General features: G+C 30.4%; 1 protein-coding gene across 3 annotated transcripts; it reads right to left on the reverse strand.

Annotated features, from left to right (window-relative positions):
- Positions 1-9,410: 9,410 nt before the first annotated feature.
- Positions 9,411-16,819, reverse strand: LOC129312571 (MICOS complex subunit MIC10). Of its 3 annotated transcripts, none has more exons than XM_054955232.1 (3): positions 16,510-16,812; positions 14,861-15,000; positions 9,411-9,623 (listed from the first exon to the last, which is right to left on the reverse strand). In XM_054955232.1, the coding sequence occupies exons 1-3, from the start codon at positions 16,640-16,642 to the stop codon at positions 9,615-9,617; spliced, it is 282 nt and encodes a 93-aa protein (XP_054811207.1). In that variant the 5' UTR covers positions 16,643-16,812; the 3' UTR covers positions 9,411-9,614. The 3 variants fall into 3 exon arrangements, with proteins under 3 accessions (XP_054811207.1, XP_054811206.1, XP_054811208.1); XM_054955231.1 differs by having other exon boundaries at positions 9,411-9,632; positions 16,510-16,808; XM_054955233.1 differs by lacking the exon at positions 9,411-9,623 and adding an exon at positions 15,813-15,864 and having other exon boundaries at positions 14,862-15,000; positions 16,510-16,819.
- Positions 16,820-18,331: the final 1,512 nt, after the last annotated feature.

Below are 18,331 nucleotides of genomic sequence, written 5' to 3' on the forward strand. Positions count from 1 at the left end.
GCTCCTAATTATAATCGTTTGTTGTGATTGTGTGGTAAATTTTGATAATATCAAAGTGGACATTACATAGACTTTTAGTTGAAAATATATGAATATTATGTTGTGTACAGTAGACATTAAGTTGTACATTGTTGCCCAAGTTGTGTTGTCCAATCATAAGGATAAAATTATACTTTTGGTCTTAAGAAAAATTGCAACAAGGGCCCTTAGGCCTATAGTGTAATATCAAAATTTTTCAAATCCAAAGTATAATAATCTATCCTTTTAAAGATCTTAATGTGACTCCCCCTAAAAACTAAGCCCCCTTACTCTTTAAGGAAGATTGGAAAGTCATGGATCGTTTTTGAAGATGACATGAAAAAAAAAAAAAAATCTTACAACAAAAGTGGAGGTGGAAGTAGGAAGGAAAGGAGGGGCATGGGTCTCTCGTCTTCTCTCTTTTCACTTTTTTCCCTCTATTTATTGAATCATTGTCACTTTAATCTGACCTTATAATTAGAGTAGCTTTCAAAAACTGTTTTCATGAAAAGAAAAGATTTATAAGTTATTTTCAAACACTTTGCAACAAAAGTATTCAAAATTTGCATAAATTTATTTTGTTAAACTTCTTGTTGCACCTTCATTTATGTTAAACTTTGTAAAAGTTTCTATTTAGTCAAAAATTTGCTAAATGCTCACTTCACCCCAATTGGGTGTAGTTTCCTAATCTTACAAGACATCAAAACTCAACATCATTTTTTCTTGGTTTTAATTTGTTGGAGGCTAGGGTTTTGACGTTTTGAACATTTTGGACAGGTTTTGAGGTTAGAGAGGTGATTTGGGAGTTTCAACCAAGGTCTTAGAGTCGTTATTAAGAGTGGAGAGCGATTTGAGCAATTTTTGAGTATATTTTGTGAAAACTCTTCTCTTGTACTGTATGCCTTTCATTCTTGTGTTGATTTTAAATTTTTCTATACAGTTAGAGATATATATGCGTGGCTGATTTTGTTTAAACCTTAAGGATTTTATGTATCTTTTTGCTTTATAGCCATATTTTTTCTTGATTATTGATGGTTAATGGATATTTTGGTGCTTAATATGAATTTATTATTCTCATACTGTTGGACGGCCATCTCTAGCATGTATTTGGGTTTTGAAATTTGCCTTTGAAAGAAGGAAATTGTGTTTAGATCATTAATTAAGAAACTTAGGATTAGAATTTATTTAATTTGCACTTAAATATAGACATATATTCAAGAGCCTTAAGTAATCTTTGTAAGGCATGTGCGTAATTGAATATTGATTTGCATGAGACATCATAGGATTAGTTAGATTACAAGTTTTTATAATTGAAAGACATTTAAATCTAAATTAGAGCTTTGATTTTAAAATTGAAATTGAACTTGATAAATAGGAGAAATTAAATTGTAACATATAAAAGGGGACTAGAATTCTTAGGATGTACCTTGATTGCTTATCTTATTGTAGAGTCATTTTTATTGCTTTTATTTAAATTTAACTTTTAGTGTGTTAAATTCACTCTTTTATTGGTTAACTTAACTAAGATGAAAATGAATTTCATTTTTGCCCAATCCCTTTTACTTTAGTTTTACTTTAGTTTCTTGTAGGATGACCTTGATTCAATTTACTACATTTGGTCTGTACATTTGCATTGTGTACAAACTTTTGTGTGCATCATCGTGACCAATCCCAGTGTCATGCCCAACTACATCAGAATCATGAATTGACTCTCCACAAACTTGCTCAATCTCATTGTGTGCCCGACACAGCCAACTATCATAATCCGCATCAACTGATTCACTTGACTCCTAATCGATCCTAGTGAATGAAGGAATCAAGCAACCACTTGTCTACTTCTATCACCTCTTCGTCAAGATTTGTAATTTGGATCCCACCCTCTTCTACGTCAACATTGTCTTCTCCCTCACATCCATCCCCCTCTAATGTCTTATCCCCACACAATCATCGTCTTCTGCGTCGCTTCCGTCCCCTTCTAATGTCTGATCCCCACCATCCTACTCTTCTCCCTCACTTTCGTGGATCCACATTCCATGCTCATCACCCCCAAGGTGATCTTGGCCCTTCATTTTATCCCAAAATAATTTTTGCCATTAATTTTAAATTAATTTTTAAATATTTTAAATAGTATATTTGTGAAAATAAAAATTATAAAAAAATCTTGAGTGTCTAAAATATATCTAAATAGTCAATTTATAAAAATTATAAAAAATTTTAATATCAAAATGGATTATCTAGACTATATATGGACTATGGAGACTATATTTGTATGGTCCATTTAGAAAAGGCGTAAAAAAATTTATATTAAATTAGATTATTCAGATTAAATTTGTACTAATAAGTCAACAGATTTATTAAAAAAATTAATCTTTTTTGTGCATTTTTATTTTGATAAATATAAAATTAAAATCTAAATTGTCTAGATTTTGTTAGAAGTGATGTGTATGATAGTGCTCTTCACATAATGAGCACCAAAAGCAGTCCAGGTTTAACATTAAAAATTTTTATAATTTTTATTTTCACAAATATAATATTTAAAATATTTAAAAATTAATTTAAAATCAATGGCAGATATTATTTTGGGATAAAATGAAGGACCAAGATCACCCCTTGGGGGTGATGAGCATGCCATGCTCATCAATCTAATGAGCATGCCATGCTCATCAATCTAATGAGCAGAATGCTTCTCCCTCACTTTCATTCCTTGCCCAGCTTTCTATACTCTGATTTGCTTCTTCTTTAGCAAATCTCTCCTTATGTTCCTGAACCATTTCATAACAGCTTCTATTTTCGTAACATACTCCAAAATCACCACCTGTGGGTCAACATCAGTGGCGGACGCACATATATTTGAGGGGGGCAATTTTGTGATATCTCATATGAATATAAATTGGGTTTTAATTTGTCCCCATTAATATGTAGTTTTGAACTCACTAATTGAGTGTGAAAAATAGGGAAAGACGAAAAAAGAGTGAGAAAAAGTGTTAATCACCTAGATTTAAGTAAAATGTTAGAGTGCAAAATTGGTTAGGAGGATAAGGGAGTATAATTGAATTTAGAACTTTAGATTTAAAATATTAAAAAAGTGAAGTTGACAATAAAATTATAAAAGTTTGGCGCAGTCAGTCATAGAGATGATAGAATAATTTAATTATTATGAACAATTTTCTTTTAGACTTTTATTTGAAACTTTTTTATTCTTATATTTTTAGTGGAATAATTTATTTTATTTTCAATTTTATTCTAGATTTTTATTAAAATCATTTGTATAGTTTAAAATAATTTTGATCTTCATATGTTCAATTTGTTATTTAATTTTTTAGCAAATCAAATTGTTATATGTGATGGGGATTTATTATTATTTAAATAATTTGTTGGAGTTTGAATCTCAATTCTTGCACAAGTACATACATGTAATAAAACCTATTTTATGATTTTATACACTAATAAATTAAATTTTATGATAAAAGGGTAAAAATACTCACAAAATAGTTAGCCATAGGCATTCAGTATCCTAAAGTGACAAAAAAGACAAAAATATTCATAACGTTATATAAATGGGTACAAAAATAATCAAATCATTAACTTTGACCTAATACCGTTAAATACTGAATGTACATATCATGTGTCAATCTTTACTGATGTGGACTAAAAAAGAGGCAAAAATACTCATGAAGTTGTAGGCTAGGAGCAAAAATACCCATAATATTACTAAAGTTGGCACAAAAGTGATCAATTCATCCAATCCCTTAAATGTTGATTATTTAGCTAACACCTAAGCAAAAGTTGATTTTTTTCATCAATGTAGACAAAAAATATTTCTAAATAAATTTTTATGGATGTTAATCGATCATTATATAAGTACCTATAATATTACTTTAGTATGTGCAATAGTGATCAATCCATCAAAATCAATGCCATATAATTTTTTTCCATCACAACATATCTCGCCCCCTTTCTTTCTCCCTCTCCACTCATTTTTCTTGTCTACAAAACTTGAGATTTAACATATTGAGATAGATTGTTCAAAATTGAAGATCGAGACTGAGCACATCTAGTTTAAAAACATTGTCACAACCTTAAGCAATTGCATTCATGATATATTCAAAATTCAAATGATTTTCGCCGCTGCTACAAAGAAACAAGCAATTTAATTTGATATTCAGTCAAAATGATATTTTCTCACATGATATTCATACAATAACCGATCAACTTTCAGAGAATTTCATCTAGGAATATTTTTTGTCTACATCAGTGAAAAAAATTAATGATATTAGGTTAAAGTTAACGATCTAGTTATTTTTACATCAATTCATGTAACGTTATAGATATTTTTATCCTTTTTATCACTTTAAAATTCTGACCGGCTATGACTGATTATTTTATAAATATTTTTATTTTTTTATCTTAAATTTTATTATCGGTAAAATATACATCGTGTCTTATCAACAATAATTTTGCCCCCAACAGCCTCGAGTGCTGCGTCCACCACTATTAACATGGTGCCACAGCTAGATCCACTATCGTACATCTACACATACGAAGAAAAACACAACGTGACGGAATCAAGGACTTTTGTGTGACTTCACTGTGGAAGAATTGTGGGGATACGAGATTCCTCACCTCGACTTCCATGGAAACTCCAGGCTTTATCTACGACAAGTTTAGAAATCACATGCACCCCATTGTGCGTCCTTCAACCTTGAATGCGTCCCTTGTTCTCATTTTGACAATTTTCTCTTCTTTCTTCGTTCTCTTATGACAAGTCGAGTAACGAGGGCTTGGATGTAATTAGGGTTTCAACGAGATTTCCCACCTTTCATTCTCTGCGGTGGTGTTGTTTCAAACATTTACATGGCATTACACGTAGGAAAAGAAATGTCAACAACCCTTTCTAATACACTCCATTCAGTTGTATTTATAAATCATATTTTAAAAAGTTTATTTGATCTCATTTATAAGTTACGGTACAATTTTATAAATAATATTTAAAAAATATTTTTAAAATTACTTTTAATAAAAAAAATTAACATATCATTATTTTTTAAAAAATTTATGGTATAAGGATATATTTAAAATTTTATGTATTTTTATTCCTTATATATTTTTTGTATTACTATTAATGAAATTGATAGAAATAATTTATATAAAAAGGGCAGGAGGGGTACTACTCAATGATTACGTCTACTCAATTTAGTTGAGAGAGTTAAATTGGACTATTTTAAATGTTTAAGGAAAAGATAGTATCAAAGTTTAGTTTACAACATCGGGTGTCCTGCGGTTATAGTTTAGGAGCAAATAGGTTTTAACACAATAATCTATGTACAGTACAATTATTTTCCTGTTATATATCATAATGAAAGTTTCAACCATTGATCCCACCAAGTTTGACTCATGTCCCTTAAACACCACACTCATTTATAATGGCTTTTACCATACGTTGAATAAATATTTTCTTATGAAAAAATGATAATAAATTTTTTAAAATTATATAAATGATAATATAATCCATCAAAATATTATAATTTTACTGAAATTCTTAAAAATCTCTGTGTCAATAAATTTTAAATTGAAAAAATTATTTCACTCTTATTAATAAATTATAATTTCTTGTTTAATTATTATGATTATTTGAATGAAAGTTGTTACTCCTTAAACAAAAACTGTGCATGAGGTTTGTTATTTTGAAAACTTTTGTTTTCAACAACAAAAGTTGTTATTCTTCAAACAAAAGTTGTGATTAAGGCTTATTATTTGAATAATGGTAAAATAATTTTTTCAGTTTAAAATTTATTAACACAGAAATTTTTAAAAACTTTAGTGAAATTATAAAATTTTAAAGGATTATATTATTATTTATATAATTTAAAAGAATTTTATTATTATTTTTCCTTCTTTTATCGTGGGTTATGTTTTATATTTCAATTCAAGCTATGCTTCTCACGTTTGGGATTGTTAGCCGTCCTGTATTATTCAACTTAGATGTCATCACTCAACTTCAACTATGGTATATATTTATTACTCCGTCCAATTTAATATATGACCATTTTAAATAATCCTAAATATAGTACCCATTTTAGATTAGGACATTAAAAGATTGACTTAATGATAGTAAAGTATTGGATAAACTTTTTTATAAAATAAGTTGATAAAATTGATTTACACAATTGTATACAAGACATTCAAATTTTATATGTAATTCTCATATTGTAATTTGAATTCATGTTTGCAATTGTATAAATTAATATCTGTAACTTATTTTTCCAAAAAAAAAACATTGTAGAAACTTAACTGTTATTTATTAAATCTTTTAGGATATTTCATTATCCATTGAAAAAAATTAGTTGAAATCAATTACCCTTCACAAGTACGTGAAAATGTTTTCTTTTTTCAAAAATGCTGAAATTAATTTTGAACATTTACCAAATATTTAATGGCACTTATAAAGTCAATTAACATTTAATGAAGGGCATGAAGCAAACCTTTTAATGAGGTTGACATGGATAGATAGTTGGTTTGTCATAGTTAGGACCAAGAGAAGGCTCTCTAAATTTTCTTATATATCTAACATTAATGACAATTTTTCAAAAATACAACCATTTAATTTATACCTAAATGCTTTAAAAACTAAAGCCCCTTACCTTCCAAGGATAGATTTAGGAAGAAACGCACGTGCCCGTGAAGGCTGGTCTGGAAGAAGGTGGTGTGGCTCTCTTCATTTTTCTCCTCTCCTTTTATCCTTCATTTCCTTATCATCACCGTTGAACCATTGTCACTCTAAGCTGATCGTATGATCAGAGTGTGACTTTGAAAAACATGGTTTTATGAAGAGACAATTTTTAGGCTTTTAAAAATTTTAAATAAGTTGACATCACTGTTTGAGTAAACAAAAATTGGGTAAAAATTATTAAAATAATACACACACACACATGCACGCACATATTTTGATATAAACAAATATTTAAATACTTTATAAACAAATATATACTCCTCACTGGTTCTATTTACGTTTACAGGAAATGGAGACGAGATTAATTTTGATTTTATTTACAAGGTGCTTTATTACTTTTTATGTTCAACTTTAGCTCGCTGCCCTTATTAATTGCTAGAAAAAAATTACTAAAATAGTTTTTTTTGTCCTTATTAGAGGGTAAAGGTAAAAATTTATTAAATTTTAAGACAAGGAGGTTTAAGGCTTTTTTTTTTATTCTGATGAAAAATTTTAAAAATAACTTGTAAATAATATCAGAGAGAGTATATATACACACACATATACATACATATGTAGTATTTTTAGTTTAAAACACTGTAATAAAATTTTAGTTTAAATAGTTTGAAAAAATGTAATGACATATATTTTGTAGTGTCATTTTTATCTGACTCTCCATAGCACCAATTCCCATCCAATGTGTCTATTCTATTGCCTGGACAATTTACTCTCAAATGGCTTTTGAACTTAGGTCAATGAGCTAATTGATTCCTAAACTATCGGTCCAAAATTATTTAGATTTTAAACTCATTTTTGTGTAATATTTGTTTTTAACTTTTGAAAATGTAATAATATGATCCTTGTCTTAATAAAAGTTAATTTTAACTATTACTTAACAAAAAGTCCTTTAAAATTACCAAAAGGAACCTAAAAATTACAGCAAATGACCATTTGAATTTTTTTTATTTAAATAAACATGGCATTATGTGTAAAAATAAATGTTATTATATTTTTCCAAACTATTTAAATTAAAATTATTAATTATTTATGAATAAAAATATTAAAATAAGTGTGTGTATAAATATTTGCTTATAAAATATTTACATATTGCTTTCTATCAAAATGTGTATGTGTATTATTTTAATAACTTTTATCCAAACTGATTTTACTCCAAGAGGAACCACAACTGATTTAAAATTTTGATAAGCGTAAAAATTCTCCTTGATGAAAACAGTTTTTGGAAGTCACTTTAATTTTTAGGTAGAGATTGGCTTGTCAGCATTAACTGTTTGCCAAGAGATTTTGTTAAACATGTTGATACTCTTGCTAAGTTTGCTCAGACTTTAATCTCAAAGGATCATTTCTTTAATCATCCTCTTTCATTTAACCAGGGAGAGGGAGAGAAGTGATCTATTGAATGTATTTTGAGTCTGTAATCTTTTGTTATATATAAATCACATTTTCAATCAAACAAAATAGTTACTCCAATTGTACAAGTAGACTGAAGTGACAATGATTCAATTGTGAGCATGAGAAAATGGAGGGCAAAAAGGAGAGGAGGAAAAAGGAGAAACCCCACATCAGAAAGTAGGGGCAAGATTGAAGTAGGTAAAGCCCCAATTGCTTAATTTTTATTATAAGACATTTTTAATTATCTTACTAAAACTAAGAGTGAAAGTAGATCAAGTTTTTATTAAGAGCCTACAACTTGACTTATTTCAAACCTAATTTAACATATTTATTAAATAAATTAGGTCAAGTTAAGACTTCTAATTACCTTTCCATCATAAAATATTTTTTGCCGGTAGTCTCCAATATCCTTAAATCAACAATAATATATAAATATTCATGAACATCTTTTAGTGAAAGCATCCTTTCACATCCAATTAAATTTGCCTGGCACCCATTAACATTACTTAAAAAAAAAAAAAAAGGCAAAGCAAAGTAAACATAAGATGCAAATATACTCAAATTTTTTTCCCCGTTAATTTCTAATATCTTTGAATCTAGATAATTTTGCTTCTAGAGAAAAAATTTTTAAGTATTTTTGCTGTATAACCCAACATCTTGAATCCACGTAAAGGAGCATTAAGCTATCTTAATGACTCAAAGAAAGATGCTCATTGAAAAGAGTTAATAGAAACTCATGCATCTTTATTGACTTAAAAATACTAAATATGATGAAAAAATTCTTAAATAATTTTGCCATTTAAATTTTAACCCAAAATTAGCCCTTATTCTTTACTCTTTTCATGCACTATTTTCAGGACCCATCTTTCAAATAAAAATAGTAAATACTCCATAGATTCTGCAAATTGGCAAGTAAATAAAAACGCCAACACCTTCTAAATGTCACTCTGTAAAAAGAAACAGACGGAGTAATACTTCTTCATATACCATCTTGTATGGGGTCAAATGCTAGTCTTCAAAAAACACACAGAATTTGAATGAAATTTCATCCCCACCACGGGAAAGTTCACCATCACTTTTGCTGGCATAATATACTAGGACTTTATTTCATTATTTTGATAAAAAGATACTGGGGGAAAAAAAGAATGAAGTTGCTGGCCGATAAATTAATTTTGCAGCAGAACTAAAATTTTTAAGAAATATCTTTTTTTTTCAACATTATTAATAAATATCTTGAGAAACGGACACGTTCAATAAAGCAGAGCACCAAAAATTTGGGAAAAAAAAAAATCAAGGTTTGTGAATGACAATGTTTACATCCCCTTTCACGTATGCTTGTGAGTATGACGTCAGGTTTTCATTTATGAAATCATGAAAGAACTACATATTACAAATTGGGGTAAACCCACCACCATCAATCTCCAGAAAATTCTGTTTCAACAGCTAGGAAACGAGGATCCAACATCAAAGCAATTATTCAAGAGTCCTGCACATCCTAGAAACAAAAAACAAAATAAATTCCTGAACCTATTCATCAATAAATGTTTGCTGCAAGATAAACAACCAAGCTAAACAATAAGAAAATCCAGTGAGTAGTTTAAGCCTGCTCACTCAATGATTGTCTCATATAATATGATAATAACCATTTGATTTGATTAAACGACAATCAAAAATTGATATAATATTCAAAAGATACCAAATGTCAAATTTTTAGAGGGGATGAGGAGTGAGAATTGTTTTGAATTTTTGAAGGAAAATATATCTTCATAATTTTCAAGTATTAATAAAATTTAATAATTATAATTAAGACACTCATTAAGTGAGTGGACTTATGCCAGTCACTGAATCCAAGTCCCTAGCCTGATTTAAAAAAATGAAATGAAATCTAGCCTTTTATTAAATGTTAACAAAAATTCTTGCTCTATCTCACTCTCTCTTTTGAACTAATGGGTAGGCATTAACGGCCTAAAGTTGCAGGTAGGATTGAACCCAGGTGGCAGCTTAGATGCCACTAGACTATAAGCTCATTGGCTGCTCTATTTCACTCTAATATAGCAAAAACAACCACATCTTGTACGGTTGAGAACATAGAAGCAATAAACAAAATAACTTGCGAGGAGGAAAAGCATGCACAAGCACAATTGAAATACCTAAAACATTGACAATAAACATAACTTTACAAATTTATGTCACGACAAGGCAATGGATACACCAACTTGATCAACCTTAAATAAGAACATAAATCACTAGATCCAGAAGAATTTCGTTGTTTTGTTCCTAGTATTCCAAATTGAACCTTCAGCTTTGAAGTGTACCGCAAATACACTTAGGACGACCATAATGAACTAGCGGTCTTCCACTTCAAGGCATGGGCAAATACCTTTTCGCACGTTTAATGAACCCGAAGGGGAAGAAAAAGGAACAATTACTACAAAATTACTCGTGACACATCCCCAGTTATCAGCAAACAATAGCTAAGAAGTTTCAAAGTGGAGACTAGAGGATGTCATAGAAAAGAGGACAAAATTACTGAGAATAAAAGTAATATTTATTTGGTAAGTGCTTCTGTTTTAGATAAGATCTAGAATTATGAAAAAGATTTACCCTAGTTTTTTGCCGACTCCTAGAGGTAGAATAAAGCTTTGGAGTATCTTATTTATGTAACCTAGCTCTATCAAACAAAACAGAGAAGCCATTGTATATAATATGTTTATTTGGATTAAAATTCTTTTAAAAGTTGACTCTGACGTTTTTATTATATTATAATTTAAAAATTTGATAAAAAAATTATCTTTAATTAATACTCTATCTATTTGTATTCTTTTAGTAATTTGACAAAGAAAATAAATTTTTAAAAATAATTGCCAAAAACAATAATATTGAGAGAAGCACAAATGGAATAATTAAACCAGGCACAAACTGCTAAATTATTTTACCCAAAAAAACTTCTTTCCGAAAGAGTTAAAATTAAGCAAAAGCCCACAGGGTATTATTCTATCTCTAATATTTAAGATGACAAAACAGAGCCAATCACTTTCACCATGAACCTTCCTACTGCACCCAAACTTTTTCACTTTCTGATAAAGGAAGAAATTTTCATAAAGTTAAAAAAAGAAACACAAAAGACAAGAATATGACACGATCCAGAAGCAGACTCGAAAAAGATAAGGCTTCATATACAAGAAATTAATCACGTAAAAATGAAGTATAGCGGTCAATCTTGTTGAAAAAGCAAGATAGCAATCCTTTTGAATAAAACTTAAGCAGAACTGTACATTCAAGACAAGAACACTATTCTTTCACATATCTCTTTGTAAGTAAACGGAATTTTCTTGGGAGAAAAATGAGGACATCCAGATGCGGAACATTTCCAGATCCGGAAGTCGTCATTAATATGCGTTGATAGCAAGGGTTTTGGACGCTGATAGTGTCATTAATAAGAATTTATGAGGGTGAACTAGATCAAGGAGAGCAATTACTTTCCTCTATAATCCCTGATTTCCAGGAACGGGTTCTGTTGTTCCTGCAAGGTTCCCAGATTTATAGCAAAGGCATACTAGAGCTCCCCAGAATTTTCTTTCCATATTTTCCTTTCTTTATTTTCTAGTCGTTGGACATTTATTGTCCAAACTAACTGATTTGGTCGTGTTTCCTTCCTTTCTTGGAGAATGACCAGTGTTTCCCCTTCTTGCTCCAGTTGTTTATTTATTCTTCTCCTATGCAATACAATGCAAAGCATACGATCAATAAAAATACTTTGTTCCATGAAGACTTTCATCTCCGGAGACAGAAAAAAAATCCTTGAATAATACTATCATTCTGCTCCAGCCAAAAACATCATGACATAAGCCTCCTGTTTCCTCGCAAGCCCTCTAAATCTTATCAGAAGTACAGGCATCAGTGAACAAGAATATATCCACTTTCCCTAGAAGCTTCACTACAAAAATAAAAAAGGGAAAAAAAAGCTTGACGGCATAAAAAGGTGCACAGCTGATTCTGAATTATTTAAACTTCTGGTGCAAATGTGATAGAAAGGCCGTTTTATGGCCGCAAACTTTGAAATATATTGGTATTAATCCTGCAGACTAAATAAATGACTTGATCTAAGAGGGAGCTTTTGATTTCCAAATGGTTTCATTTGGAACGATGGGAGATAAAGAGCCAGTGTATAAATTGCTATTTTCTTTTTTTATCTGTTATATGACAAAATCCCTTGTATTTTAATCTGATCTGAACATTTTTTATGTTCATAATCAATTCAACTTAAACATTTAAAATATTTTCTCTGGATTTTAGATTTAATGGAATATTTTTTTTGACCTATCCCAAATAGAAGAATGAGTTGAAAGAGCTGCTATAGTGAGTAAATGCCATGGAGGACCAAGGGTTCAACTCTATCACCACCAGCTTCCTTTTTCCTCCCAAACCCTCTAAATATAATTACAGCGAACATCCTATCTGAAACCATCATCACAAGCCATATCAACTCCAAGGATAAGAAAGATAATGCTAACATAAAAGTATTAAGAGCACCCCACATTTCCCACACTTACAAGAAGTTTGGCACATATGACATATATTTTCCAGTTTAAGGGGAGTGTTGACTAAGATTGGTTATGTTGATTATTGTGATTGATAGTAAATATGATTGCCGTATTAAGTAGATTAGGCTATATTTTTATGTAATAGCTAAGTGATATTATTCTGCAGTTATTCGGTAGTTATTATTCACAATAGCATTGCCATGAACCATTAATATAATTAAGAGAAGCTCATGTAAATCAGAACTCACTACATTTTCCATTTTCATCATCACAATATAATACTATTCTAACATCTATGATATTCGGGATATTTGGGAAAAATTTGGATGTTTGGAAGCAATTATTCAAATTGATGGTGAAATTGATGGGAATACTACACATAAGATACAAAATTGAGGAGAAAATAGTAAAAAATTGTTTGAGATGGTTCCAACATTTACAAAGAAAGACGTGGGAGGCATCGGTGAAAAAAGTGGAATAAATAATCTTGATCCTTGTAAAGAGGGTAGAGGAAGAGCAAAGAGAACACTCAAGAGAGTTGTTAAATGAGACTTTTTTGTTAACAATATACCTAAAGGATTGATTGTTAATAGAGCACAATGATATCATGTAATCTATATAGCCAGTCCTGCCTAATGGGATAAAGCATGTTGTTGCTATTGTTGTAACATCTGTGATACCAAACATACAAAGAAATGTAAAAAGCTATCACAAATTCATCAATCTATCCTTATTGCAACATTTTCATACATAGGCTATCAAAAACTAGATCAATTAGTTATTCTCCACTAACTTCATCTCATCAAACCAGCTCTATTTCTTGATTAACTAACTACATCCACTATAACCACTTTCTTGTATCAATTACAACCTCTTGAATTTTTATTTTTATTTTTTGGGTGGAAGGCCTCTGTCCATAATGATTTCATAATTTCTGGCAACTTTAGCAGTTATTGTGGATAATGATGGAGCTGCTACTGGCATGGTGTGTCTTCTCATGTGGCATTTTGTGCATTATTATGCTTCCTTTTGACAAGGTGTAGTGTCATAGGCAATTTCTCCCTTTTAACAACCTTCCTCCATAATATTTCCTTGGGTTATGACGCAAATGTCCAAGTGGCAAGAGCTGGGAGTGATGTGCTTAGATAGAGGCAGTGCTTGTCCAACATGTTTCTACAGAACTTAACTAACCCTTAGTCTCTCATTTTGAAACCCAACCATATTAAAGTTCCCTCCATACATCAAGGAGCAAGCATATAACCCATAAAAAATCTCAACCCCTTGCTATGCAAAGAACGCAGTCTTAACGCAAGTTGGCTGATAAAAATATGTAAATCACACAATGCCCTTACCCTTGATAGCAAGCAAGACTGAAATTGAATACCAGGAATAGAATCATGGAATCAGGCCCCCACTAGGAAGGAAAACACTCCAAATCCTTAAATCTAGAATCCCAAATAAATTTGATCGGAAAATTATCCACAATGTCAAGCATTTTTTCCTCATAAAATATTCAAACTCATACACTTAATAACATGCAAGACTAAAATTGAGAATCTATCCTAGTAACCACTATTATGTCCCAAATAACCAGAATACCATTGAAAAGCTCCTAACCCTTAAATCTAGAATCCTACAGATTTTACCGAAGAACAATCCATTCTCTGATCTCTAAAGCACTTTTTCTCACATAATCAAAATCCCCAACAATCCATTCTCTGATCTCTAAATAACCTTTTTATTGCCTTCCCTTTCCTCTGGCTAACAAACCCTCCAACATGCCAACTAAGAATTTTCATGGACATCATTTACCCATAACTTTCTTTCACCACAAAGCTCTACTACTAGTTTTATCAGCCATCAATGCTAAATGCTAGAATTTGAAGTTAAAGCAATCTTACAAATTTCTAAAAACATCTGAAAATTATGTGAGCTGCTGGAATTAGGCTTCTCATATAACATTTTTTAGGAATATCTTCCAAAGATGCAACATTGAATAAACAGTCAACATTGTACAATTACTAGCACTGACAAAAGGAAAAGACAGGAGATAAGAAGAAACATCAAATCCACAATTTTACAAAAAAATGTCAAAATGGTCACTGCTGCTGAATTTTTAAATAAGTTCGCCAAAGCACACTCAGAAACAGATAATTACAAAAAAACAGAAAAATCCTACCTGTGTAGGAGTCGCTGATATCTTAGGTGATGCTGATGTTGTTGATGATCCATCAAATAGACGAGAACACTCTGTGTATGCAGATCCAATTCCCACTCCAGCACCAAAAGCTACTGAAGCCCAACGTGTCACTGGACTCCCTGGTCCAATGATTAGAGAAAACAGATGAAATCAATTTCCATAGTTTGTTGTGGTCAATCCAGTGCAACCATGCCTTCAGTTGTAACCCATGCAAAATTGGCTCATTTTGCTAGAAAGAAAATTATTTTAAAACATTAAGAGCCTTGGAAATTATCATAACATAAAGATCAATTTGAATCACTATCAAGAAAAATATTTTATGATAAATAGACCCATGCTTTTATAGTTTAAGAGGCAGCAACATGCATCAATTAGGGATGGTTATATTCTGCATGCATGCCCATCTAATCCCTTATCATAGAAAGCCAATAATCCCTAACATGGCTGTACAGGTGATTATTTTTGATAAGGGTAAAATTTGATTGTTGATATTGAAGAGGGATGCTGGTGGAAATTTTTGCTCTTTAATTTATTCAAATCTTCTTACATTTTTGCGGGTGTGCATGTGTCTATGGAGAGATATGGCAGCTTGCTTGCATTATCTTGCATTACACTCAACAAACAATGCTAACTAGCTAATTAGGATGAGAAGAGTTAACAAAAAAACAGCAGAACCAAAATCCTAATCTATTCTGTATGTTTCATTGCAGGTTTTGATTTAGTCCAGGTTTCTCTGTAGCATCAGCATAGTCCCCATTTTTGTGTTCTAGTATCAGTTTCACCAAAAAAATACATCGCCATGTACAAAATACTGCTAACTAATGGCACCACAGTTGCGTCATTATATAAGATAATAACTTTCATGGAAGAAATTTCATCATCTTCGAATGCTGGGGTACATGTTCCGAATATGATAGCACACATGAACTACCTTCCTATCTGACATGTCTTTCCTTTATTCATGATGTGCAGTTTTTCACCACCTTCAAGCCAGACCAAACATAAACTTCTTTCAGTTATTATTCTTTCACAAACTATTGAACTTATCACACACACACACACAAAATGCATGACACAAAGATACCTACTAATCATTTTGTATTTGTGTATGTACTTTCAATTTTCATGTCACGAAAAATTAAAAAAATTAATACTTTCACACAAGATAATCATGCTTAATAATCATTAAGGGAGGCATTAAAGAACCAAGTTACTGTTTTCTTCTCAGCTTCTACCAGCTAGCTTTACAACTGAACGAAATGAAACTAAAACAACGAAAATAACACTCCAAAAAGCAAAGAAAACAAAGTCCAAAATCCTACTTGAAATGTAAGAGAAAGCACATTGACAATTCAGAAGGAAAATAACCTAACAGTAATTAGGAGAGAAGGCAAATTTCAAATATAAAGCCGCCACATTTCATCGCCTAAGTACACCCGAACTCATCTGCCAAAATCGCGAAACATGGTTAATTTCGATTAGACCGATCCGACAGCCACAGGCGGGTTCAGAATAACCAATAACAATGGGTTCTGGTTAATCTTCACAACAGATTACCCGAAAGAAAATGAAGGGGAAAAAAAACAAGAAGAAGAAGAATCAAGTCAGAGATAAGGAGAGGAACTGACTGAAAAAAAGGAGACCACCAAATGCACCGCTTAATGAAGAATAGACAAAACGGCGAATGGTGAGATCAAGGCAAGCATCCCATTTGGCATTGAGGTCGTATGGCGGAGGAATGGTTCCACTGTTATCTGCCATTGGAGGAGAAGCAGCGTTAGCTTTCCTTCTTCTCTCGCAACTTGTTCAGCTTTCTTCGCTTCCTTCGTTCTCCGCGAGTCGCGATGCTGAGAAACGAATCTCTCTTGACTATCGCCTCAGACACGCTTGGCCGCTCTTGTTTCTTTTTCCTGGAACAGACTCACAAAGGGTTGTGCGTTTTCGATTTGGGCTGCAATAAATGAGGCCCCAAGTGTACACAATCTTTTCTTGCGTTAGCCCGTGTATCGTGTCGTCTATGCCTGTATGGTATTGTTCTATTTTTTGTTTTTAAAACTATTTTATAAATTAATTTTAAAATATTGTATTTCAAAACAAAGCATAATAAAACTCTGTTTGATTATATTAATTTAAAAATAATTTTAAAATTAAAAAATTAATTAATAGGGATGATTGCTCGTAGTTAATAATAATAACCTATGATAGTGATTTACTATAGTAGAAAATAATTTAAAACAATCAAAAGTACTTCGCTAAATGGTATGTTTTTGGTTGAATGTCCTTCTTACATTTGCTAGTAGTATGTTTTTTCTCATCATTTAAATTAATGGTTGAATATATATGTACAAATTTAGTTGAGTGAGGTACACCATTTGCTCTTGATAAGATGATCACTGCAAAGCCTACTTCTTGTACTATAAAAAAAAAAAAAAAAAGGTAGTGTGCTTTACAAAATAAAATGAAAATATTTCTAATATGTTTCTATTTAAAAAATATAAAAGAATTAGAATAATTTTGAATATTTTCCATTTTTTAAAATCCTAGATATTTTTTATTTTATTTTTAAAAAATAATTATATAAAAAATTAGAAAATATTTAAATTAAGATTTAAGCCGACCTTAGTATGTATATTTTCCTTTTTCTTTTTCTCTTTTATTACCCGAACCTTTTTTTTCTGTTTTTAAAAAAATATTTTTCATCCATTTTTTTTTACAGCGTATTTTTTATCCTTCAAATATAATAGAGCTGGCAACACACACATATAATAGAGCTTCATTAAAGATATTACCCTGTAAGATATAACAAAGAATCTACTAAGAGTTAAAGTTTATTTTTATTCATAAATGGGATAATTTTTCTCCTAAACCAATTTTTTAGGAACAAAAAATTTTTTATTAGTCACACATTAATTTTATCATTTTTATTAACATGACATGTATTTGAGGCCCACACTCAATAACAAATATGACTGTGATTATTTTTTTTGTATTAATTTATCCCTAAACTCTTCAAAAGTGATAAGCACTCTAAAATATTGTTAAAATAATATTTCTTAACTTTTATTAAAATATTAAATATTTTGATATTTAATAATTTAAATATTATTATTTATAAATATTCATCCAAAATCTATAAATTATTTTTTAAATATTAACATATCAAATTAGTTTTTTAATAAATTTATAGATGATTTGTAATTTTTTATGCAATTAAGATACATTTTTACCTCTAAGCTATTCTTTAAAGAATACCCAGTGTCATAAACTATTTATCATAGCAATTCTATTCTTAAAGTACTTAAAACGTAGTATATTTTCATCTAATGTTAAATACTCCAACATTAACCATTAAAAATGATAATTAAAATTTAAGTTTAACCGAAAATGTTATCTATCATGCCAAGTAAATTCAAGTTAAAATAAATTTTCATCTCTAAGTTATTCTTTGAG

The sequence above is a fragment of the Prosopis cineraria genome, unplaced genomic scaffold, assembly GCF_029017545.1.
Source record: "Prosopis cineraria cultivar Desert tree isolate PC_DT_omini unplaced genomic scaffold, ASM2901754v1 PC6, whole genome shotgun sequence".
Taxonomy (NCBI): Eukaryota; Viridiplantae; Streptophyta; class Magnoliopsida; order Fabales; family Fabaceae; genus Prosopis; species Prosopis cineraria.